Below are 27,244 nucleotides of genomic sequence, written 5' to 3' on the forward strand. Positions count from 1 at the left end.
ACATTAAACTCTAAAGCACTAGCAAAATCTTTACCGGTACGTAGGCAACTAATTTTGGAACAAAGTGTATGGACTTACTTTTAGGTTAAATAACTACTTATTTTTATTCACCGATGACCAAACAATAACTGGTTACAAATATGCTTAACCGACTTTTCCGGATTTTAGACATACGCTATAGACAATAGGCCATAAATCATTTTAAAAATATTAATTAATGTTATTTATAACTACCACCCATTACCAAGTAATGTATGAAATAACTACACAGAGTGAAAAGAAAATATAAACGCCTGGTACCAAATTGACACCAAAAAGTTTATAATTTTTCAATAACATCAGTTGTCAAAGTATATACATACATACGTACAACAACAATTCGTTGTCGAAATCTAAATTTGATACACATCCGTTGTCTAAATGTTAACAAACGTGGTAAGCTCACTATTGGCAACGGATTGTTTGTCAATAGTGAGCTTACCACGTTTGTTAACATTTAGACAACGGATGTGTATGAAATTTAGATTTCGACAACGAATTGTTGCAATATTGACATCGTTGCTTTGTCAACATTACATACTGTTGTCGTACGTATGTATATACTTTGACAACGGATGGTATTGAAAAATTATAAACATTTTGGTGTCAATTTGGTACCAGACGTGTATATTTCTTTTTCACTCTGTGTACATTACCTACAATACTCATTATCAATATTTGAAAATATTTTGCTGGGATACTCCCAATATTTACCGTTTAAAATCTTAAAACAAGCTATCTGCCTATTAGCAAATAATTGACTTTTAATGTAATTGCATTAAAATTTTTGCAATATCATTGAATGCAATGCTCCCATTTCCCTCTTTTACTCTATATATAAACATATTTACTCCTTATCACTTTGCAATACCCATTAACAATTACCCTTAATATTGCACAATTCATTTAGTTTATCTTATCAATGTCCACCTTTTTTATTAATTATTTACCAATTCTATTTACGTACTTTTTTTAAGGTGGAGTATTAAAAATAAATGAACTAACCGAACAATCAACCTGTAAACAAACAAATCGCACTGTAACGACCTACAAAAGGAAATATTGTTATTCTGTTTCATTTTTTTTTTTTCAAGCGATAAAAATGCTAATAAATTGAAATATTAATTGAATGAATTTAAGTGCTGTGTTCAAAAAAAAAAAAACAAAAATCAACTTCATTAACAAAACAAACAAAATAAACAGTAAAGAAATGAATGACGAAAATAAACAACAAAACAAAATAACAAAAAAAAAAGAATGACGAGGGAAAATCACGCAAAAATTAACAACCAAATGAGGTGAATTGCAGTATTTTTAGCGCGCGCAACTTAATATTGCAGAAAAACAATTTACGAATATTTATACTTTAACAGATATTTAAAGAAATGTATTCATTCATGTATTCGTATTTACAAAAGTTTTGAAGGAAATTCCAGACCCTAATCTCGAAAGTTGTTCTCTTAATCTTAATTATTTTTCGGTATATTTTGGAGCAAAGGTATATTAACCCAAATTTTTAAAAAATTGAAACCAACAGACATAAAGATACTTTCTGAATAACCCAAGATTAACTAAATCACATCAGGTTTTTGAGATATATTCTAAAATTTGAATATCCTCCTTTTTAGCCATATTTTTAGTCGAACGTTCTGGACTCCCAGATGAGTTATTTGTTGCTCGATCGGAGATTAAAAGTGGAAGAGATTGTAAAAGCCATTGGTTTCTCTCATGGCTCAGCAAGATGTGTGCCACATTTCCTTAGTTAGTTAGTTTGAAAGGAGGATGTTTAACATCAAATCCCAAGTTATACACCTAGCCCTCTATCGGCTATGTTGTGCGATCCTTTACCAGTGTCTCAGGTAGGAATCGAAGTCACCACCTCCTTTCTACCAGACTTGAAACACTAACCACTAACCTAGCGCAGGCCAAATTTACTTACAATCGAGCACTTCGTTTCCATGCAAAAAGTCCATGAATTAGGCAATGAATTGCTTCCTCATCCTCCCTATTCTTCGTACTCAACCTGATGTAACTATTTCTGAGGAATTTGTCACAACGAAAACATATTTCCAATGATGAAATCATGTCTTTTGGTTTAAGATTATCATATTAGAAATGGAAGTAAATCGTGAGCGATTTTCAATGCCCTAAACAGAAACGAAGCAAATAGTCGGTCGGAGCGAGATCTGAACTATATGGTAGGTGAGGTAAAACATGCCAATCTCCTCTTTCGGAATAGTTTTCAACAATATTACACTTTTACGTCTTGCCGCATATTCTTCGTCCCATACTCGCTTCAAAGGAATCAGTAGCATTCGGTATAGTTTCTCTATGATGGTCTGACTAGATTTCACCAGCTCATAATAGAATACGATTCCACCAAATACAGATCATTACCTTACACAGAGGGAAAAGGAAATATACACGTCTGGTACCAAATTGACACCAAAGAGTTTATAATTTTACAACACTATTTAATGTTGACCACCCAACGTTGTCAACATTGCAACAATTTGTTGTCGAAATCTAAATTTTATACACATCCGTTGCCTAAATGTTAACAAACGTTTGGCAACGGATTGTTTGTCAATATTGAGCTTACCAACGTTTGTTAACATTTAGACAACGGATGTGTATAAAATTTAGATTTCGACAACGAATTGTTGCAATGTTGTCAACATTACATAGTGTTGTCGTACGTATATATATACTTTGACTACGGATGTTATTGAACAATTACAGTTTGGTGTCAATTTGCTACCAGGCGTGTATATTTATTTTTCCCTCTGTGTAGTGCCATGGATATTTGCCTTTGGTATGGATTCAGCTGCTTGGCTAGACTTCACATACGATATATTATCTCCTGCAATGATGCATTTCAAAGTTGATTTTCTTTTACAGCGTCCAAGCACCATTTGGAACATGGAAAATCATCTTTTAAGGTCTCTCGACTTCAATTCATATGATAAACCATTGCCGTGCTTTTGGATGAATCCTGCTGCTCGAAAACGTTTTGAAACTGCTGCTTGTATAGCTTGCAATGATTTTGCAAGCTCTTGTTGAAGTTCACAACAATCTTCACGAAGTAATGCCTTCAATTCTGGGTCTCGGCGATAATTATATTTCGTATCAACTTCACAAACCTATGAAACACTTCCATCGCAAATTTCGACATTTTTTTAAATTAAAGAAGTAGAGCTAAACTTCCCGGACCTAATGCATGATTCAACATTTATGGAGCGAAAAATATTCAAAACCAAAACATTTTTAAATGATAAACTTTTTTAAAGTATTGTTGACACTCCATTTAAATTAACATTCCTTTAGAGTTCTGATATTAGCATTCAACTTGGCCAAAGCTATTATTACTGCATTATTTGGTCATTTAATAAGTTTTTAAATTGTTGTTGTTGTTGTTCTTTCTTACTCAGTTGCTTAAGAAAATTTTAATAAGTTAAATAACAACTTTGCTTGGAAAACAATAATTCATAATGCAAAACAAAAAGAGGGAGGGAATAAATTTGTTAAGAAAAAAAAAGAAAAGTTGTTACAACTTAAATGGCTTAAACATACGGTTGTTGCTACCAACAATGAAGATGATTATGATGATTCTTGTTTAAGTTTTAAATATGGTTACGCTACAATGCATTTTCATATTTTTTATACCCTTTTACAACTTTTTTTTTCTTTTTATATTTGTGTGCGTAATACTGCTTGCCACAAGTAATTTTTTGTTGTTGTTGTTGTTGTTGTGAATGAAGCATTAATTATAAAACTAAGAAAAACTAACGGTAAATCTTATTAAAATAAAACGACGAGTGCAGTTTTTTTCTACAATTACAGTGGGTATTTAACTTTAAAGCAAATAACAGTTTATTTTGAAAAAACTGTCTGTGAGAGTGTGATTATTTATAATAGAATTTTAAAAACCTCCTCCCGTTTTTTCTTTAAAATGTTTGTTTTTCTTTTCTTACTTGTTCAACAACACCAACTTCTTTTTTTTGTGCAATTCATTGCTGTTGCATGAATGCCTGTCTACAAACAGCAGTTGTAAAAAGTAAAAAAATAACAAACAAACTCTTAGAATAATAACAACAACATCTATGTGGCAGCAACATACAGCACAAAAAAACATTACAAAGATTAAACAAATGAGAAAAAAAGTAAAACTCCATTTCAACAACACTTGAGACATGAATTATTATTTGACTCAAGTGTTTTGTATATTTTATATTTTTTTTGTTGTTTGTCAGACTGTTTTTTTTTGTAAATTTTGAAAAAAAAAAAAAAAATTGTTACAATTGCTGACTGGTGTTACTGTTGTTTGTCCCGTTTGTTTTTGGATTGTTTATTTTGTTTATTTTTTGCGGTGATTTGTTTAAAATTGTGTGGTTTATGGTTGTTAATGTTGTTTTCAAGACCATTAAATTACAACAAATTTTAAATAAAGTACCTTGGTAAAGTGGGTGTATAGGGTGATAAATGTTAAATGGAGTAAAAGAGTGAGATAGAAAGTGTAATAACCCTTTAATGACTATTTAATGTGTTTCTTCCACCTTTTTTTGCAAAATTCTTTTGAATTTTAGAATTACTGGTGACACGCCTTTCAATAGGGTTTAAGCCCCCTTCACATGAGCACACAATTAATATGATCTGTCAAAATTTTGTGTAGAAGAGAGCGGATGGGATCGTCTAAACGCAATATGTAATGAAACCATCACACATTGAGAGAAAATACGAATGGAAAATTTGACAGTCGTATGGCTCTCTTAATTTTTTGAAATGATTCAAAAAACAAGCAAGTCACATTAGATCAGGGATGTATTTTTATGTAAACACATACATAGGTACAAAAAAAGTGAAACAGCTGTTTCATCTTACTTTGTTATTGTTTTATATCAATCGTGTAAACACAAAACATATAAATCATACTTATTAATCAGTTTTAGGTTCTCAAAATTAGTTGAAAAGGGGTCAGTTCGATGATTAATCAGTTTTAGGTCATCTGGTGACAAGAATTTAGGCATAATATTGCAGTTCCAGGGGCATAATAGACCATATTACATTATAACTATTTAGTAATCCTGAATTTAATTTCGATGGTGGTTAGAGCTGATATTTATCATTATCATACTCCACAGTCCCCTTGAAAAACATATTGTTACTTTGTTTTTGACGACTCGCCACCGCCCCTTTGTATATCTTACACGACGGTGGCAGTTGTTGTGAATAGATCTGCCGGTTCATGCACTAGCACTCTGCTTAAGTACTATCTAATCTCTGACCATTGCTGCACCGTTGCTTAACTTTCGATATGCAAAAACATCACTTCTACACCACACAGATGGGATGTCCTCTGTTTAGTCGTCAACAGCACCCGCAAGTTTGGGTTTAAAATACAGCCACCACGTGTACCCCGAAGGGACCTCTCCAATAACCGGAACACGGCAAAGTCCGAAACTCTGCCCTGTGGGCTACCGGTGGTACCAGATTATATGGTTCTCTGGTTCGACCCCATGTCAAATCATTTCAAGGAAAGGCCGAGGATACATTTGCTCATCACCAGTTTATTGTCCCGGCAGACTAGAGGTACTGGTAGCACCTCTTTTTCCCGGTATTGCAATAACACCAAGATGAGGATCTTTCATCAAGGTAACAGGCTCCCCGAGGGATATTTTCGGACAAATTGTCTAAGTGCTTAACGTGAACATTGGCTCAGGTAGCAATTTTTGTACATGGCTGTGCCGGTCCATATACAAGCACTTTGCTGAAGTACTCGAGCTATCTAATCTCTTGCCATAGTAGCCCCGTTGCGGAATGACAGGCAGCATGGGATCAATCCCAATGCAAACAATCGCTGGTCTAAAGTCAATAGAAGGGGAGACAACCCCAATAACAGGTGAAATCAATCTTCCGGTATACCGGAAGGTCACCACCCTTTAGATCTCATGAAGGAATGCATTATTTTAAATGCAATCCCCATCAACTAATGACCCATTCCAGTGCATTGCTTAACCTTTTAAAGCCCGCGCAACCACACTACTGAAATGGCCATGTTGATTCGGCACCAGCACTAGAGACGTATTTGGTAGTCCGAAATACCCAGCCCTCTGTATATCAGATAATGTGACAAAGGATGTATGAATTTCCAAAGTCAATTCGAACCCAATAATTGCCCCCACAAGCATGAAACAATATGAATCCTGTTGAGATGGCAACAGCAGCGAAAACTTCCCTGAAGTAAGAGGTCTACTAAATCAGTACTAGTCTCCTGTCGGGCAGAGAAGTCTTTCCCGATCGTTCACCTACCTACATCAGTTCCATTCTTCAGAACATAAAAAACGATCTACAGAATGACAGGTAACTACTATCAAACTGAAAATTCTCCAACCTATACTGGCATCCTACTACGCGAGGAGTAAGAGATACTCAACGAGTTCAGAAATCCAGCATAAGTTGCTCTCTAACATACAGGATGCATTTGATCAACACCAGTTTATAGCCCCGGCAGTCTAGAGGTATTGGTAGCACCTCTCAGATATAGGGAAATAAAATTACTTTATAAAAAGTAGTGTTTATGAAGAAATGAATAATATAAATTTCGAACTCTTTGCGGACTCCTTAAAATGTTACTGAAATCATCGATTTGGAGCACAACGCTGGTTATAAGGTTAAGGAAATAAAAAGACTTTTTAGCAGATAAGATATTCTTCTAAGGGATACTTTCATGTCTATATAGTTCAAACTTACCATTATCAAATGGAGTTTTAATGATCATATATGAAGGTCTAGAAAGTACTTACGTAAGGTCTATTGAAATTCTAAATATGTGTTCCGAATAATAACCACCCCTCTCCTTGAGTTCCCCTCTCAAAGGGTTAAAAATCCATTTGGCGCGCAAATTGTCTTTTCATTTTCTCCTTTTAATGTTGCAATTTAATTGCTTCACCATACCCAAACATTTTCGCTTTGTTGTTGTTGTTGTTTTTACTTTAATTTTATACTTCACAACGACTCTGTTCAATGTTCAGGTTTTTAAAATGGGGAGCATTCACGTTGGAGTATTGTTAACATTTAATATCACTTAATACCGGTAGTATTCGCTGTTTTTTTTTTCTCCTTTGAACACTTTTAATTTCTTTTGAAAAAATAAATAAAATGCTTAAACATGTCTGTTAACTATTTCTTAATTCAAAAGTAAAGAGAAAGAAAAACGTTTTGTTTTGTATTTCTTTATTCAAGTGTAATATACTTTTTGCAAAGTAGATAATGATGAGGGATTTTTTGACAGAAACGACAATGATGATAAATGAATGAATGTCTGAATGAACCTTTACATTATATTTATGTATATTGGCCAAATTTGGCTAAATGTTTCATTTTATTTAAAAAGCACTTGTGTTACGCAAAGATTTCTTTTCATTTTATATTGAAAAACATTTTAAAATTTTTGTTTCGGGCGAAGACCTGAATAAAACATCAAAGTTAAGGTGAAATGGACCGACCAAGTGCTTAAAAAAAGGTAAAGGTAATGTTAAAAAAAAAAACAAAACAATTTTTTATAAATTAAACTCAGACACAAGCTTTTAATTATAACGAGCTTTGAAAGCTATTTTTTTTTTTGCTTCTAGGAAATGTGTATCGTTTTTCTCACTTTTTTTGAAAAAAAATTTATGTTTCAAAACAAAGTTATAATACACGATTTTGAAATGAAAAGAAAACAAAAACGTAAAACAGCAACAAAAGAATTACAATTTAATTAATTTTCTGTCAAAATGATAGGCAATAATAACTTAACGTCTAAAGCCCTCCAGGATCCATTATACATTTTTTTTCTTCTACTTTTATATTTTCATATAGAGAGATAAATTGTATACAACCACTAACATACCAGCAGTTTTGTAAGGAGTTCAAATGTATCCCTTTTAGACAGTTATTTTCGTAAAAGTACTAACTGCTTGCTTATGGAGACGTTTTAGTGTCCCTAAGTAAACTAGAGTGTAGTCAATTTCTTTTCTACACTTTAGTGAAAAGTTATTTTAAATACCCAAAGTACTAACCTTTGGTAGTAGAAGGAAAGTACATATGATTATAATGCGTGAAAAATGTCTAATTCGAGAAAGTCAGCGCCCCTAATCTACAGGGATATTAACCAACATCTCCCTAGAAAGATAAAATTTGGTTTTGTATAGAAAGAAAAAAGAAGAAGGAAGCAGCACCTAGAACAACACAACATTCAAATGATACAAGAACTACAGAAAGAAAAAACAACCTAAAAAATCGTGAAGCTTCCTAGAATATTTCCCTGTATAAACCCTAAAGAGTAATATGTTTGATGTTCATATACATCTATAGTTATTTTCCTTTATTTTTTTTAACCAAAATCTACATGTATTCGACATACACATTAAAACTTTTTTTTTTTTTTTGCAATTTTTATCCCTGTTAACTTTTTCCATTGTTATACATACAACTCGAGTACAAACAACAATAACGAATATTGAAGGAACGCAACAAAAAAAAAACAACTTGAACAGGGAATGAATGTGTTTTTAGTCCATGAATAGTTTAGTCGTAACTCTCGTAGACAACTGGCAACATTTGTATAGTTAGTTTTGCATTCATAGAAGATGTAAAACTATAAGAAAAAAATATATACATATACATCGAATGTACAATATATCCTTAACAACACATGAGGAAAGAAGAATCAAAAAAATATATATATACAAAAACTTACAACATCTACGAGTTGTAGAATATATGTATGTATAACAATGGCATCATCATAATGGCATAAAAAGTTTTTGGTTAAAACGCTTGGTTAAGAAGGCATAACACGCAAAACGCAAACAATTCGGGCTCGACCGAAACGAATTTTATTTGCACTTTAGTATCGTAAGCTGGAAAAATTATTAAGGATAACAAAATGTTGCTATACATTCTCATTTAAAATTAAATTTTAAATAATCTTTTTATACAAAATGTTCTCTATAGAAATTTCTAAAAAAAATAATTCTCTTTATTATAGAAAAATTTTTTAAAATTCGTTCTTTTTTATTGAAAATTTTCAAAAATTAGTATAATTATTTTTTTGAAATTTTACTTTTCTTGTAAAAAACATATTCGAAAATCTTTTGTTTAAAAAAAAAAATTCTCTTTTTATGGTAAAATTTCCAAAATTTCATGTTTTAAAAAAAAAAATTATGAAAAAATGTGAAATTTTTTTTTATAGAAAATTTCTCTTTAAATTTTTATTCTTATTAGAAATTATGCAAAAATTTTGTAGAAAAAAAATATCTCTTTTATAGAGAATTTTTAAAACATTTCTCTTTTTATAGAGAAATTTTCAAACTCTTTATAGAACATTTTTTCAAACATTTCTCTTTTTATAGTATTTTTTTTTAATTATTCTTTCTTTAGAAAATTTTTCAAACATTTTCTTTGAAAAAATTAGAAACATTATCAAAAATTTGCCTTATAGAAAATTTAAAAAAAAAATCTCTTTTTATACAAAAATTTTCAAAAAATTTCTCTTTTTATAGAAAAATTTTCAAAAAATTTTTCTTTTATAGAATATTTTTAAAAAAATTTCTCTTTGTATAGAACATTTTTCACAAAATGTATATTTTTATAGAAAATTTTTCAAAAAATTATCATTTTATAAAAAATTTTTCAAAAATTTCTCTTTTTATGGAAAATTTTTCAAAAAATTTCTCTTTATATAGAATATTTTTCAAAAAATGTCTCTTTTTTATAGAAATTTTTCAAAAAATGTCTCTTTTTATAAAAAAATTTTTCAAAAATTTCTCTTTTTATAAAAAAATTTTTCAAAAATTTCTCTTTTTATAGAAAATTTTTCAAAAAATTTCCTCTTTTATATAGAAAATTTTTCAAAATTTTTAATTTTAAAGAAAATTTTTTCTTTTTATAGAAAATTAAATAAAATTTTTTTAAACATTTCTCTTTATATAGAAAGTTTTTAAAACATTTCTCTTTTTAAAGAACATTTTTCAAATATTTATATTTTTATAGAAAAAATTTCAAACATTTCTCTTTTTATTTAGACATTTATCTCCTTTTAGAATTATTTTAAACTTTTCTCTTTTTAAAGAAAAATTTTCAAACATTTTTAAACAATTCTTAGAAAATTTTTCAAAAATTTTCCTTTTTTTATAGATAACTAGTGGCGCCCTGTCCGCGTTGCAGGCCCTTGATTAGACGTGTGGATACTACACGTAAATACATACATACCCCTCAATTTTAAAATAAACGGTTTAGAGGTTTACATGTAATTGTCTGAAAATTAAAACTTCGACGCCATCTGTCGGACCTATTTAAAACTTTACAGGAACATTTCTCATGATCCCTGAAACATATATTTGTAATATTGTCCTATCAGGAGCCGTAGTTACTGAGTTGATCGACTACGAACAAACATTACTCTTTTATTTACATATATTGATTGATTTTTCGAAAAAAAAAAATTTTAAAGAAAATTTTCACTTTTTATAGAATTTTAAAAAAATTTCTTCTACAGAAAATTTTAAAAATTATCTCTTTCTTTACAGAACATTTCCCTTTCTATAAAAATTTTTCGAAAAATTCTCTCTTTAAAAAAAATTCTCTTTATTAAAGAAAAATTTCGACAATTTCTCCTTTTTATAGAAAATTTTCAAAAATGTATCTCTTTTTATACAAAATTTTCAAGAAGAGAAATTTTAGGAAATATCTGTTTTTTGCATAAATTTTCTCCTTTTTAAATAAAATTTTTAAAAATTTAACTTTTAACTTTTAACTTTTCATAGAAATTTCATATAAAATTATTTGGAAACTATGTATTTAAAATTTCCAAAATTACTTAGTAGGGTATTCTAAAATCACTTCACATACAAATATTTTGCTACATGTTTGTTGTTTTTAAAGAGGGATAAAGATGAGACAGCAAACAACAAAAACTGGAGATTTATGGCACAGAATAGCAAAATGTGGACAAAAAAAAAACACGACTATATACATATAAACACTGACAGGATAAAGAGTTTAATACAGAATATAAAAGAAGAAATGAACAAAACTTTAGAAAAACTACTACGTAAAAACTGCAACAGAAAAAAAACTAAAACAAACGACAACAACAAAAACATTTAAAAGGCTTATCAATGCCAATCGAATCGTATAATTCGTTTGCTTCAAAATGTTTATGGTGAACGAAAAGATTTATATTTTTTTCTTTCGAAATTTGTTATTTCAAAAAAAAAAACGGCTTCAAATAGTATTTAAAAATTGAAGATAAAATGTTTAGAACTTTTAACTTAATTTTTAATTTAATAAAAATTGTTGTTATTATGTTCTATATACATACATTAAACATGTTTAATAAATAAGTATAAGTATCTATAACATTTACACTTTATTAGTTATGCAGTTTTTTTACAAAAATATTGCAACAATTCTTCAGAAGCATCAATTATTTGAAACTAACACTCGTAATATCCACGTTACATGATGTAGTGATCTGCATTTTAACATGTCTTAAAATTATGTTTAGTTTTTTCTCTGACTTCCAAATAATTCTTGGAAAATTACAAAACAATATCTCTTCTAAACATCTTATTTTCTACCTCAACGTTATATTCACCCTCCCTCTAGGAAAACCAACCCAGCTTTAATACTAACATCATCCACAAAACATTACCATGTCGTCGTTGTTGTTGTTCTTATTATTATAATCATCATCCTTGTACGTTTTTGAATAACAATAAACCATTTTCTTCTGTAAATTAAGTAAACGAGCAACAGCAAATAACAATGGTTCTTCTTATGGATTCGTATTAAGTAAAATAAAATTACAAAAAAAAAAAAAATTCAGGGGTGGCAAAGAAATTGCGATAAGTTCACTTTTTATAGAAATTTTACTTTCTATAGAATTTATTTTAATTTAAATTTTCGTAAAATTTTTTATTAAAAATGTTTGAAAATTTCGATTTACATAAAAATTTATCGAAAATTAAAATTTTCATAAAACAATTTTGAAAATTTCGATTTTAACAATTTGAATTTTATACCCACCGAACCCATTCAGAGATTTTTATCAAGTTATTATTAAGCTATTCATTCATATTGCGCCTCATTGCCCCAATCACTAGAGGGCTTGGCCTATAATTGAATGAATAAGAATAGATAGAGTTGGAAGTTTGACATAGAAGGTCATTTATGAAGATAAGAAATAGGGTAGGGGAAAAAACGGAGCCTTGCGGTACCGTATAGTGCGATCTCTGACAAAGCTCGAAATGAATCGGGAGAAGTTATTACTAACACCAAATGCGATTAGTTTTGATACAAGTGCACCATGCTACAGTCTATCAAATGCCTTGGAAATATCTAGAGCCACAAATTTACTTTCGCCAAAATGGTGATTGGAATGATAACATTTTCCCAAAAGGAAGGCTAGTAGGTCTCCAGTAGAGCGACCTATACGAAAGCGGTCGTTATGTAAATTGTTGGTCTCTAAATACTTCACAAGATGGAAATTGACCATACTTTCCATAACTTTAGAAAGTGCTGAACAAATTGCTATTGGGCGGTAATTTTCAGGGTTATTAGCCTCTCCCTTTTTAGGAATTGGCATTACATTAGCAATCTTCCAGCATGCAGGAAATTTGCCGGCATGGTATAGAATGCTGAAAAGATTAGCTAATGGAGGAGCTAGCGTCGAAGGGCACTGCTTGAAGACCATCTGCTCCAGGAGACTTTTTTATGTTGAGATCTGCTAAAACCCTTTTAACGGCACACACTCGAAACAATATATTTGGCATAGTTACTAATACCTTTCGAGCTCGGGCAGTGGTTGATCGCTTACCGGCAAGCAAGAATTGCTTGCGAATAACTCAGCTAAAAAGTTAGCTTTATCAACTGGGTCAGTGAATGTTTGGTCATCCTTGAAAAGTGTCGGAATTGAAGAACTAGCATTATCCTTTACATATTAATTAATGTTATTGTTAACTATCGTTCATTACCAAGTAATGTATGAAATAACTACATTACCTACAATACTCATTACCAAAATTTGAAAATATTTTACTGGGATGTTATCTTTTCCTTGAATATTTTCGAAAATGTTTATTTTATTAGAAAACAATACTTTTAATAAAAAATTTTAGAAAAAATTTGAAAAACTTAATTTTTCTTAAAATTATTTTCAAAAGCTTTTCTTTTTTTATTAGAATTGGACGGAAAATATATTTTTTTTTAAATTTCGAAAATTTTTCGATAAAACGAGAAATTTTAACTTAGATTTCGAAAATTTGTTCATTAAAAAATGTCTAAAAAAGGCGAACTTTTCGAAAATTTCGTGTATAAAATGAGAAAACAAATATCGAAAACTGAGAATTGTTCAAAAATAGTTAAATTCTATTGAAAGGAAAATTTTCGAAATTTTAAATTTTCATTAGAAAATATTGAAAAAATATTTGTTTTCATTAAAAAAAAAACTCCGAAATCTTGTTTTAATTCAAAACTTCTTTCCTAAATTTCCTTTTGTATAGAAATTTTTTCGAAAATTCTTTCATTGTAAAACTTTTTTTTAATTTCGAAAATTTCCCTTTCAATAGAATTTAACTATTTTGGAACAATTCTCAGTTTTTGATATTTGTTTTCTCATTTTATACATGAAATTTTCGAAAAGTTCGCCTTTTTTTAGACATTTTTTAATGAACAAATTTTCGAAATATAATAAAATTTCTCGTTTCATCGAAAAATTTTCGAAATTTTAAATTTTCATTACAAAATATAGAAAAAATATTTGTTTTCATAAAAAAAAAATATCGAAATGTTTTAGTTAAAAATTTCATTCCAAAATTCTTTTATTGCCAGTTTGCTGTTCTTAAGAAAACTTTTCGAAAACTTTTTCTCAAAAAAAAATCTCATTCTAAAGAAAATATTTCAAATATTTCTTTGTTCTTTAGAAAAATTTTGGAAAAATTTAAACAAGATTTTTGGAAAATATTTCCTCCTATAGAATTCCACTTTTAAATTTGTCATTCAATAGAAATGATTTTGAAAATTGTATCTTAAAATTTTTTTCTATTTTTGAACTTTTCTTTTCGAAAATTTCCCTTCAAATATAGAAATTTTCGATATTTTATGCACCAAAGTTATTATATTGCCCATCACTGTATACTAAAGCCTCGTGTCTATTGTTATAACGTTTTTTTTTTCATCGTATATTGCTGTTATTATTGTTAGTACGTGTGTATACATATTTGGGACTGAAAAGTAAAGAAGCCCTTGTTATTTACCACTCCATCCATATCCTTCAGTTTCATTCGTATACACAAAACAATGACGGTTAAATGTTAGTTGATGAAGATGATGTTGGATGCTGATGTAGAATGAGAATGATGATGTTTGGTAATACCTACACTTATTGATTATTTTTTCTTCCCCATTTTTCCTTTTTTTTTTTTTTGCAAATAACCAAAAATATATTTTTTTTGTTAAAATTTTTTTCATTCGCTTTTTGTTTTTATAGCATTTACACGTCTTCCATATAAAGGCGGCTCATTTGTTGCGCTACGCTAAAATGAGAGGAAAATTTTGTTAAACTTTTAGTTTTGGAAAGTAACATGTTTTGAAAAAAGTATAGAAAATTTGGAGAGTTTTGAATGCAAAATATATTTGTTTATATTTTACGATCTGTTTTTAATCTCTCGGTATAGACTGCTTTTCTAAAACTTCCGTGTTTTTAAAATTTTTGTTCAAATTTCTATTTTTGTCATTTTATGTTTTATTAAATAATTTTATACTTATTTAGAAGAATCATCAATATGTTTCATTGTTTTAGGGGCCGTAATCTTAAGAAAAAACAAATAAGAAAGTATAGTCGGGCGTGGCCGGCCATATGATACCCTACACCAGTTATAAATATTAAATGTGATTTATTTTTCATAATAAAGCATTTATCTTCAATATTCCCTTGTTCCGATACATTTAAGCAATTTATGGATGAAAAACTAATTTTCTGAAAGAGGCTTTATAGGGGGGCTAGGGGCAAATATGGACCAAGCCCGATAAAATTTTGTGAATATATTTATATATACATAATATTTTATTGTGCTGAATTTCATCGCGATATTTGTGTTTATAAGTTAATTTGGGACATTCAAGTAATTTTCTGAAGAGGACTTTGTATGGGAGCTAGGGTCAAATGTGGCCCGATCTTTATGAAATTTGGCAAGTTCATCAAGACTTCTATAATCTATATATATGTATATTTAACATAATTATGAGCTCAGAAGCCCTTTTCGGGGGGTTCTGTTCTATGGGGGCTAAGTGAAATAATGGACCGATTTTAACCATTTTCAATAGGCTTCGTCCTTGGATCAAATAAAACGTGCGTGCCAAATTTCATCCAATTATCTTGAAAATTGCGACCTGTACCTTGCGCACAAGGTTTACATGGACAGAAAGCCAGCCAGACGGACGGACGGACATAGCTTAATCGACTCAGAAAACGATTCTAAGCCGATTGGTATACTTTAAGGTCTAGGACGAATATTTTTGTATGTTACAAACATCAGCACAAATCCAATATACCCTCCCCACTAAAGTGGTGTAGGGTATAATAAAAACAACTTAAATGTGTAACATTTTTATCCTTAATCATCATTATTTTTTTTACCTACCAGGAAACACAATACAGTAGCATACTTAACTCTTAAACTTTTGTTTATACATTTTCATTGTTTTAGATTTGTGTTGTATCTGAACCAAAGAGATCTGTTATATACATCCTTCAACAACTTCTATTCCATACCATTGGTTGTTGTTAAGTTTGTCTTAGCTATTTTTTGTTGTAGTTGTTGTTGCCTTCATCTTGTCATCTTTATGAAGGTATGGAGTATAAATGTTACTTTAAGTTGCCATAACATCAAAACAGCTATACAACAGTTTACATTGCCGCCCTTCTCTCTCCCTTTTTTGTTCAAAAAGGACCCATACTAAATAGTGAAAAAATGTTTATATCTAAGCAAGTATAAGCCAAATTGATCTAGGGAGTTAACAGCAACAGCAAAAAACTTTTTTTACTATTTTAAGTTTTTCTTTGTAGTTTATTTTATTTATTTTTATCCTACTTCTTCTTTTCATTTTATATAATAAAAAAAAACATTGTGACAATGTCTTGTATTCCTCAGACTTTTAAGACTCAACTTAAAAAAAGGAAAAAATCTGTCTGTGTATATTGTATAGTGTACGTTAAAAATATGCATAAATAAATAAAAACTTCAAGTTGTTTGCACACACATCCATTGGATTCTTTTTGTATCCCGTGTGCGACTTAACCAGACTAAAACAAAAGAACATGGTTATGTCAGTCTCGTTAATGCTGCTTGACTTTAACTATTACACGTTGTTTCGAGGCATGCACTCATAGAAAATACTTTGTTCAAATAAAGTTTCTTTTGGAAACTGTTTTTGATTTAAGTTATTTAGAAGTTAATCTGTTTTGAACATAAAATATAATTTTTAAGGGTTTTTGAGAATTTATTTTAATATAATATTAATTGAATAATTCGTAAACAAAATCCCATAATCCCAAATTCCCTATTCTGATATTTTGGTATATTTGTTCAATTCCTATGGAATCAAGTCTTTTGGAAAGATTCCAATTAAATTGTATAAGAAATATTCCCGACATGTATTTAACAACGATTCACCATTCGTTCTAATAATATTTTACCAAACCTACTATTAAGTATTAATGCTTTTCTATGTGGTGTTATAATTTGGATCAGATTATTCAGAAAGTTCTTAATTGGAAACTAAAGAAAATTTTATTCCTTAATAGTATTTTTGGACTACCACTCAATGAACCATGAATTCAGAAATACATGAGGCTTTTGTACAATTTTAAAGATTCAGAAGAATGGGAATCTCAACTTCCCACGTCATGATGTATCAACACACCATAGGGTATATAGGAATATCCGAGAATAACGGTAAATTTCAGGTTATTAACTATTCTAATGATTTTAGTTTCACAACATCATAAAGACTCACAGATCACTTCAGCTTTTTTCAAACAGATATTACGGAAATTAATGAAGTTGATGACTTAGATCGATTGTAATATTCAATTTAAGAGAACATCAATTAACTGCTATTTAACTAGGCGATTAAGTCTACCTTATGATTATTTAATTGTCAATAAAATGTGCAGAAAATGTCTAACAATCGTGTAAACTCACAATTTTTCTTTTGCAACGTTGTCAGAAAAAGCATTACTAACAATGTTGCAAGACAAAATTTGTAAGTTGACACTGTTGTTAGATATTTTCTGAACATTTTACTGCCAACGTTGTAAGATCTAACAACCGTGTATACATAGCTTTAGTGATCGTATATATTAATATAAAGAATTTTCCCACAGCAGATCAATTTAAAACATTTCAAGTTTTAATATACTGCCTCAGAATAAGAATATCAACTCACCTGTTCACGAGACGATTAATAAGTTTTGCATGATCATTTCATTCTTAAATATCGTGCAGACTGTGTACTACAGATTTAAATACACTTAATGTAGAGAGGAAAAGCTTCATAATCACCCCTATCACCAATCAACATTTCACGTGAAATATGTTCCCTTTTCACTTTTTTCATTCACTAATTTTTTTTATCGTGAAAAAGATTCCCCTGTTGTGAACTTTGTTGAATTTTGTAAACATTGAACAGCTCTTGCATACAAAATCAACTATTGTGAATGAATTATTCACAACAATTTCACGATAGCAATTTTCCCTTTGAGGGGAATGAAAATTTCCAGGGAACATAAATTTCACTTCTATTGACGATAGGGGTGAATGATCATTAATTTCCTAACTATCGTATATAGTAAAATAAAGAAAGTATTAGAGCGGATGAGTTAAAAAATTATCGGCGGTTAATATATTGTTGTACTTCCGATTTAACTACATTTTCTTTATGCAAAGAGAAACGTCTACATAATGATCATTTAATTCATTAAAAGTAGTAATATAAGGAAGGTATTAAAGCGGATCAGTTGCAAACTTATCGGGTTTTAGTATATTGGTTCAGAACGATATCAATAATAAAATATTAGTTAGCGACACATATAATTCTGCATAATGATCATTTCATTCGCGATCGTGTAAAGTATTATGTTGGAAATGTCTGGGCGGATAAGATTGTTAAATTAAATACTACCTATTCTACTACATTTTCAAAATTTGGAAAGAACACTGATTGGTTGTGGGACGTATATTTTTTTATCAATAGAATCATTGTAATGTTTATGTATTGATTTTTTGGTCTCTCAAAGAGAATCTGATTTAATGATTAATTTGACCTTTAATTCTGTCCTTCGATCTTGTCTTTCTCATCAAATTGTACAAAATGTCGAGTGAGGTTTTTACTAATGTCACGAGTATTTGTAAACCAACTTCCAAACTTTTGCTTACAAAAAAAAATCCTTAAAAAAAATTTTGCACAAAGATCACTTGAGAATCGGTGAACGGCTAACAGAAGAATTTGTCCAACTAAAATATAGATATTATGTTAGTCCATTAAGATCTTAAACTAAACTGATAACTAAATAATCGATTCACAATGTATTCGGCTATTAAGACGAGACTGCTTTATCAGAGTATGGTCAACGATTTAATAAATGTGAAATGATTTATCAGAACCAGTTATACTATATAAAAAATGGATTGTTTATGACAAGCTACACAGAATCGGGGTGTTTAAACAACTTTATGTGAAATGAGTTATCAGAACCAATTATACTATATCAAAAATGGATTGTTTATGACAAGCTACACAGAATCGGGGTGTTTAAACAATTTCATGCTTAGAGTTTATACTATAGTTGGCGCGGTAGATTATACATTATTATTTTTCGTTGTCACTGCATTGGTAAGATATTGAGGAAGTAATGCGGACCTTGTTCGACTACTTAATCAGATTAGGATTTCTTTCAAGAACTCTATAGAAGGTAAATTATTTACCTATCTAAATAAAGAAACGAAACTACAATAAAAGTAATATTATAAAAAAATACCCATAAACATTCCACCATAACTATATTAAAATCGTTTGCATATTTTTGTTAACTATTTTCCAAAAAAATACATATTGGAATATGTATAGGTACAACCTATATAAAAAAGTCAACCAAGCAAATTTAACCCTTTATCCTCTAACTCTTTTAACCGACTTTCAATTGGGATTTTGTTCTTAATCAAAAGAAGAAAAATATAAAAGAAATTGTGAAAATGTGAAAATATTGTATTCCGCATCAGGACTTGTTGTATAGCTCCCAGCAGCATACAAGTAAGCACTCGAACAATGTAGATATTTGGAATATGAAGTTGGTTTGTTGGTAGAAAATGGATTGTTGTTGTGTGTTAATCGATGTATGTAACGGGGCAAAAATACTTTTTAAAAGAGTAAAATAAGAAACGGGTTTGTTATACCTTTTATTTTCTTTACAATCATATTTAAATTTGAAGTATTTCACGTAGAAAATATTGGATTGGTTGATGTTGAAAAAAGAAGATGGAATAAAACTAGCGGGGATACAATTTTTTTTTTGAAAAAAATGTCAATAAACCTTTTTGGGAGTATTAATATAAAAAGGATAAAAAGGTATTTTACTTAAAAAATAAAACCTTTTGAAATTAGTTGTTGCTTTTGTTAAGTTATTTGTTTCTATTAAAGGTTTTTTTATTGTTAGTTTAATTTTAACAATTTTCTTTTGAAATAAAAGTCTGGCAAGTAGATTGGAAGGTAAACAATGGTGTTTTTTTGAAAAGGAATATGTTTGTTATTCAATAAGAAAATTGAAAAAAGAAATCCTATAACTTGTAACTCAATTCAATTCAAATCTATTTACTTATTACACATATCATTGTTTGGCCTCAACTTTTTTTTTTTTTTTGGTAATTTGCCTATGAATATTTGGCTGTTGTTATAAAAATGATTACTTTAATGCAATTTTCCAAGTACGTGACCATAAAAGTAGAAAATTATTACAAACAAACAAAAACCGAAACTACTGCTATATAAAGTCCTAGAGAAATAAAGAACAAAAACAACAACAACAAAAATAAAAGGGTAAATGCCTTATGGGATTGAAATTTTATGGAACTAATGGTAAACAAAACGTTGAAAGGATGTATTACGACGTGTATAATAGTTATATCTATAGAAATGTATTTCCTTCTTCTCTATGTGGCAAGCAAATATAACTAGTAAACACTGTTGCACATCATAGCACAACACAACATTGAATAAGGAAATCATCACATATAACGAGAGGGAAAAATGCAAAATACTATACCAAAAAAAAAACTTAAGATAAAAGAGAAAAACTAAAGAAAAAAAAACACATTTTTCCATTTCAAATGAAATTTATTTTTTGATTACTTTGCTACAAAAAACGAAAAATCAAATGAGTAAAAGCTTTTTTTTTAGGAAGGAAAAGAAAAAAAAGTAGTAAAAACCTCTTGTTTTTAGTTTTGCTGCCTCTTTGAGAGCAAACCAACAACAAAAAGGAAGACTTTTTTCTGCCATTAAATGAATGAAGACAACAGTCAAAGTTGGCTTTTTTTTGTATGTATGTCTGTATTTAAAAGGGAATTAATGAAATTAAATTTTTTTTGTATATATTTCTTTTTATATCACTTGCAAGAGATTTGTGGAAAGGAAACAAAAACTTCAAGTTACCAACAACCATCAACACACAACATCAAAGTAATTCAGAAGAATTTCTTGTATCTCTAGGATAATGATTAAATGTTATAAAACAGTGTTGTGAAAGGATGTTTTGAAGTTTTTTTTTACCACAGAAAAACTGTTGCTTTATTAGATTTTTTCCTGATATTATGGTTGTCAGATTAGTTACAGAACTAGTTGCCTAAGCTTGCAAGTGTTCTAGCAGAAATTAGCTCAACATAGATTACAAAGAGACAGTCTAGTAGGTGATTGAACTAATACAGACTATTTGTAGGTGTTAAGGTCAAATTATTGTTTTCAGTTTAGGTTAGGTTATGTTGAAAGTTGGATGTAAATTACAATCAGATCCGAAATAATACATCTAGGCAGCTATCGGAATTGTTGTGAGCTCTTATTTAAGTAAAATGTTAATGGGAAAACGTTATATAGCGACCTCTGAAAGGAGTTATCGTTCTTCAGTTCCTGGACATAATTTTTCAATCATTGTTCCTATACAGAGGGAAAAGGAAATATATACGCCTGGTACCAAATTGACACCAAAAAGTTTATAATTTTTCAATAACATCCGTTGTCAAAGTATATACATACGTACGACGTCGAAATCTAAATTTCATACACATCCGTTGTCTAAATGTTAACTATTGACAAACAATCCGTTACCACGTTTGTTAACATTTAGACAACGGATGTGTATAAAATTTAGATTTCGACAACGAATTGTTGCAATGTTGACATCGTTGCGTTGTCAACATTACTTAGTATTGTCGTACGTATGTATATACTTATGGATGTTATTGAAAAATTATAAACTCTTTGGTGTCAATTTGGTACCAGGCGCATATATTTCCTTTTCCCTCTTTCGACAATGAATTGTTGCAATCTTGTCAACATTACATAGTGTTGTCGTACGTACTTTGACAACGGATGGTATTGAAAAATTATAAACAGTTTGGTGTCAATTTCTTTTTCCCTCTGTGTAAGGGATGTAAAAGCTCTGCTCAGTTATTTGGATCTAATCTTCGCTAAAAGCTTGGCATTTATAAAGGAAATTTTTCAATGTTTCACTATTCTCTCCGCATGCTCTGTATTTGTCTGAACCCGTGAGTCCATTCGTATGTTTACTAATTATACGTACCATCTAATCTCGGACTTATTTGTTCTAAGGAGGAGAAATGGCTGTATGGGATTCGTTCGTCCATGTTTCAAGTTCGGCCCTCCTATTTGCATTCGTCATGTTAACTTCCTCAAGCTACTGCATATATCATTCGTATTTGGCTCTCTAACAGTCCAATATGGTCTTAAATTTAAGCTCATCAGTTGATATCGCCCAAATTTACCTTCTTACTGTCAGAAATTATATTATTTTACACAGTCCCTGATCGCAGGGACTTTCGCTAAACAGCTAGTGTAGTACTTAGATAGACTGTTCATATATCACGTTTTCCGGGGTTTTCAATACAGATCCTTGGGCAAAATTTGTCTCCCAGTTTAAAGACATTTGTGTAACAACAGATTTCCGCAGGGGGTTTGCTCTAATATTCCGTTTGAAAACAATACCCTATCTGGGATAAATGTCTTATAGTATGGAGTTTGTGTACAACTGTCCAATGTATCCAATTTTCATTGATGACGTGTCCCCTAAGCGGTTAAAGATAAGACTATCTCGGCTATGAGTGCCGCATCGTATCTTATACGCGGTTCGATCGATGGTATATGTCCAGCAATGTTTCTAAAGCTTCGGTCGATGTAATTATAAAGCCATTGTATCATAGTTGAACTAAGACCCCATGGCTATGTTTTTCCGTCATAGTGAACAAAATCTTTATTCTTTGTTGGTTCTACAATCTTAATCAATCAATCTTAATAATCAATATTACTCCTATTTAAAAGGTCACTGATATCGTCCTGTCCATGAACCGGGTTTCAGTATAGGAACAATTTTTCATGTTTGTTGTGAAAAGACAGATTTCTCCTTAGGGCCTCCTCGGTGAAAATAATTTGGTTCATTGCCTCTTACAAGACTAAATCTTATTTTATACCTTAAATTGTAACTGAAAACTAATAAAAATGATTCCTTTAAAGATCTGTGCTTATGCTGAAAGTTTATCTTGACTATTTTCGCTTTTGTGTTAAATACTTGGTTGGTTTGTATGTTTATACATTATTTTCTACATTAAATTAATGTAATTATATAAGATGATAATATATAAACAGACCACCTTGTTGTCGACATAAAATGTTTTGTGTTTTTTTAGTTCTTTGTAGTTAAAGAAAAGAGCAACCACTCAAAATGTTCATTCATTAGTTTATATTTATTTTTTTCAATTAATTTAATAGAATAAATTATAAATAGAATATTCATTCATAAATCCTTTTATACATTTATATATATAAAATTTTGAATTAAATAAATAAAGCTTAATAAAAGATAAAAAGTTTAATAAAAACTTTTTGAGGATAATTTCTTAAAACTTACAAAATTTTTTGTAACACAAAACAAATTTAGCAACAAACTTTAAAAATTTAAATGTCTTAGTAAACACCTAATTTAATCTCCCCTTTTTAATGTATAACATTCATTTGTTGATCATTTATAACACATATTGTAATTGGAAAATTTATAATAAAATACAAAACATAAAATTTACATAATCCTTTGTATAGTATAAATATAATATAATTGAATAAACAACAAACAAACTTAAACATTATGATTATTTCCTGTTCCTTTATACATTTATTTATAAACCACCTCTCAGCCCATCTGTCTTTTCCTCTCTCTCTCTCTGTATTTTCAAACTTTTCAATCCCTTTTTGTGTCGCGTGTTTGAAAGGAAATAAGTAGAAAAATAAAAAAAAATAAAACTACTACAAAAATCAATTTTTACCCTATAAAATAATTTTTTTTCTATATACAAAAATAAAATGAAATGAGTGCAAGAGTAGTGTAAAAAAAAATATATTACAAAAAAAAAACCGTTGTCGTTGACTTAATTTGAATTTACATACAGTCATACACAAACAAAAATAACAACCACCACCTTCATAAAATAGAATATTGAGAAAAAAACAGATATTTATGTATGTATAACAAATCGTACATTCTTATAAGTATCTATGATGCATATATAAAAAGATATTAGATATTTAAAGTATCCTTCCTTCAAAACCTCTAAAACAAACATTGAACTACTTGGGAGAGAGTGTATAGCGGTAGTATTTCAAAGTATTAATTCATTTTTAAATTACATATAATCCCTAATAATGCAGTTTTTCAGAAATAAATTCTTTATGTTCAGTTTTAGAATTTTCAAATATTTGGAATTTTTGTTTCTATTATAATATGACTTGATGTATTTTGGTTTCGTGTTTTAAATCTTTTAATCCTCTGTTTATGTTCCCTGTATTATTATTACATTTTCTCTAAAACCATAAAATTTTTCTGTTTCTTCTTCTTTCCACCATGGAAAACAATTTTCAAATATAAAGCAATAAAACGTGTATAGTAAAAAAACATCTTGTTCCATCTTTTATCTGTCAAATACAGTTTTTTTTACTAAATAGTAGGGTAGTTTTAAATGTTTAAAATATATTAAAAGTTCAGTTAAAGAAGGAATCTAAAACTCTGAATTGTGGGACTGTGGCTCCGGAGAAAACCTAAAGTCGTTTTCTTTTTCCTAAAGAGATATCAAATCGAATAGTTTTACTACCAAATCGTTAACACCGAAATTGGTTCTCCACTCCGGAACGATCCGATGTCTAATCGGGCAAAGATTGCCAACTCAGTTCTCAACGCGTTTTCTTTTTCTTAAAGAGATATCAAATAGTTTTATTACCAAATCGTTTTCAATTGGACAATTGGATCTCCAGTCCGGAACGACCCAATTCCCCATCTGCCAAAGATTAACAATTCAGCAACAGCTATATCAATCGGAAGCTTTTTCCCCATGGAAACAGTTACAACAACATTATCAAAGCAAAATTTCCGTCCCATCGGTATTCTGTGGCAATTATTTTGGACATCACCCTAAAAAAATGACAGATGAGAAGTGTTATAATTCTAGTAAGTCATGTCCAAAATCCAATTCTATCAGGCAATTAGTCGTGTGTCATTTTGATGCCTTAAATACCGCATGTTTGTCGACATAAATAATCATTTAAGTGCTCCGATTCAATCATTACAAGCACTTTAAAACATCTAAAATGTAATCCCAAAATATATCTAATATTTCCTGTTTTCTTAAACTATATATATAGGAATTAAACAGAGTATTATTATTAAATAAACATTTTCAAATTACGACATATCAATTAAATGTTGATTGATGCAAACGATATTTTCAATTTGTATAATTCCTCAGCTCCAGATTGTGAATTATTCTCTCTAAAATCCATTCTCTTAAACTTTTCGAACAAGTTGGTTGATCGGATATAATAAGAAGCTTAAGGTGAAAGAACAAGAACTTTCCGTTTTTGATATATAAAGGCACCTCTCAAGAAAATATCGAGATAACAGAGGTTAAAAACTTTATTTTAATATCGACAAATTGGACTTTTAGATGGCATAACAAATTTTATAAATAAAAGTGTCTTTGCGCTGTTATAACAACTCGAATAAGCCCAAAAATCGGAACTAGGAATCTATCTCTGATTTAAAAATATATCAGTAGTTGGACCACCCTTTATAACTTTTTATTGCATCGTTATCATTTCCAACATATCTGAAATTTTGTATTAATCTCAATGAGAGTTTATTGAAACTACAATTTCAATTTTTTAAAAACTTTCTCAATTTGACATAAATTGTTTATATTTTATTTCTTATCAAAAACTATATATCAATATATATATATACATTTTAGATTTGTATCATACTCATCATATACCTTGTTGACTGGCATCTGCTGTAGGTAGTAATCGTAGTTAGGTTTTTGTGTCGTTTCTATGACTTCCACTTGTAATTTTTTTTTCTATTTCTACTTGTGTCTGTAATATAAAAACAAAAATTATGTCCCGACAAACAAATTTTAAAAGCTTTCAGGAATACATACAACACATGTTGGCATGTAAAAAGTATTTTTGCAGATTTTTGTAGTCAGTTTTATATTTTTACACTGAAAAAAAACATTTTGCAAAAATTACTTCTTTATGTGTTCATATAAACTTTATATCGGAGCTTTAAACAAAAATTTGTATTCATTAAAAAGTTTTTACTCAATTTCAGGGAAATTTCTTTCAGTGTTTAAAAGCAAGTCTTTTCTATATGTGTTTTATATAAAAATAACTGCTGTGCTAACATGTAGATTTTTTTACTACTCTGTAATGTTCTTTATTATTTGCCTTTAACTGTAGAGAAACATCTACCAAAAGGACTTTGAAGTATTCTTTTCCATAGAAACCTATTTAAAATAAATAAAAATTATAAAATAAAATATAATGAAAACATTTCGCACAATACAGTCATGTATAATTAATATTTGCCTGTAGAACTGATGAATTATGGAAAATTTTTGTTAACAATGGAAAATGTTAAAAATTCAAAAAAAGAACATAAAATTAATTTACAGACATATGTAAATAATTTAAATTTGTTAAATATTTATTTCTGTTTCACTAATTATTTCATTTTTTTCTATCTTTTTTAGGAATATTGTCTCCTCCGGGTCCGTTTTTAACGCCCAGCCCATCACCATCGATCTCAGCTAGTCCACGCTTGCAACCATCACCTTCATTATCACCTTTTCCACAAGATGTACTACTAGTAACGGGCAATCCTCTAACAAATAACAGTACTCATGAGCAGGTAATTATTTTTGCATTATACGACCTTTCACATCATTTGATTTTGATCTAGGGAAATTATGATTTTTTTCTCGGTTTTTAAAGTGGATTTTAATTATTTTTTCTTTAAAATCTTCTTAAAATTTTAATTTGTTTCTGAATTAATAGCATTAATCGGAAACTGAAGAAGCTAAAACATAATCGATCGTAAAAATAACAACAATAACAACAAGCGATTTTCGATCGGAATATCTTTCCTAAACCTGCATATGTATCTTTGATTCTTATCCCTTAATTCACAAAAATTAATTCTATTTTTTCAATTAAAAAAAACTCTTTAGGAACGCAAAACTGTAACACCGGGACGTAGACAGTCAATACATCAGTTTACTAATGGTAGTCCAAGTGCGGGCACTGTGGTTTTCCAGCCCAGTCCGTCACAGTCGCCGGCCGCTGCCACCAGTGTTATTGGTGTAACGGGTGGCGGTGGCTTAAATGTGGTGGCGGGTTTTCCTAGTAGTGTCTCTCAAAATACAATAACAACGACTTTACCTACAATAACAACGACTGGAAATGAATTGAATACTACTTTAGTGGGATCCAATAACATACAACTTAATAAGGTAAGCCGACAGTCATAATATAATGCAACAATAATCACAAT

At 29.6% G+C, this 27,244-nt stretch overlaps 1 protein-coding gene across 1 annotated transcript in view; it reads left to right on the forward strand.

The window, feature by feature from the left end:
• Positions 1–27,244, forward strand: part of LOC119605725 (mucin-5AC) — a 154,982-nt gene that overhangs the window by 115,019 nt on the left and 12,719 nt on the right. Inside the window, exons 2-3 of the mRNA XM_037959003.1 lie at positions 26,445–26,602; positions 26,922–27,203. Coding sequence (XP_037814931.1) covers positions 26,445–26,602; positions 26,922–27,203 — 440 coding nt within the window. The remainder of the gene's footprint in view (positions 1–26,444; positions 26,603–26,921; positions 27,204–27,244) is intronic.

This window comes from Lucilia sericata, unplaced genomic scaffold (assembly GCF_015586225.1).
Source record: "Lucilia sericata isolate MDLA Ls3-8-SP2 unplaced genomic scaffold, ASM1558622v1 Contig000513F_arrow, whole genome shotgun sequence".
In the NCBI taxonomy this organism is placed as follows: Eukaryota; Metazoa; Arthropoda; class Insecta; order Diptera; family Calliphoridae; genus Lucilia; species Lucilia sericata.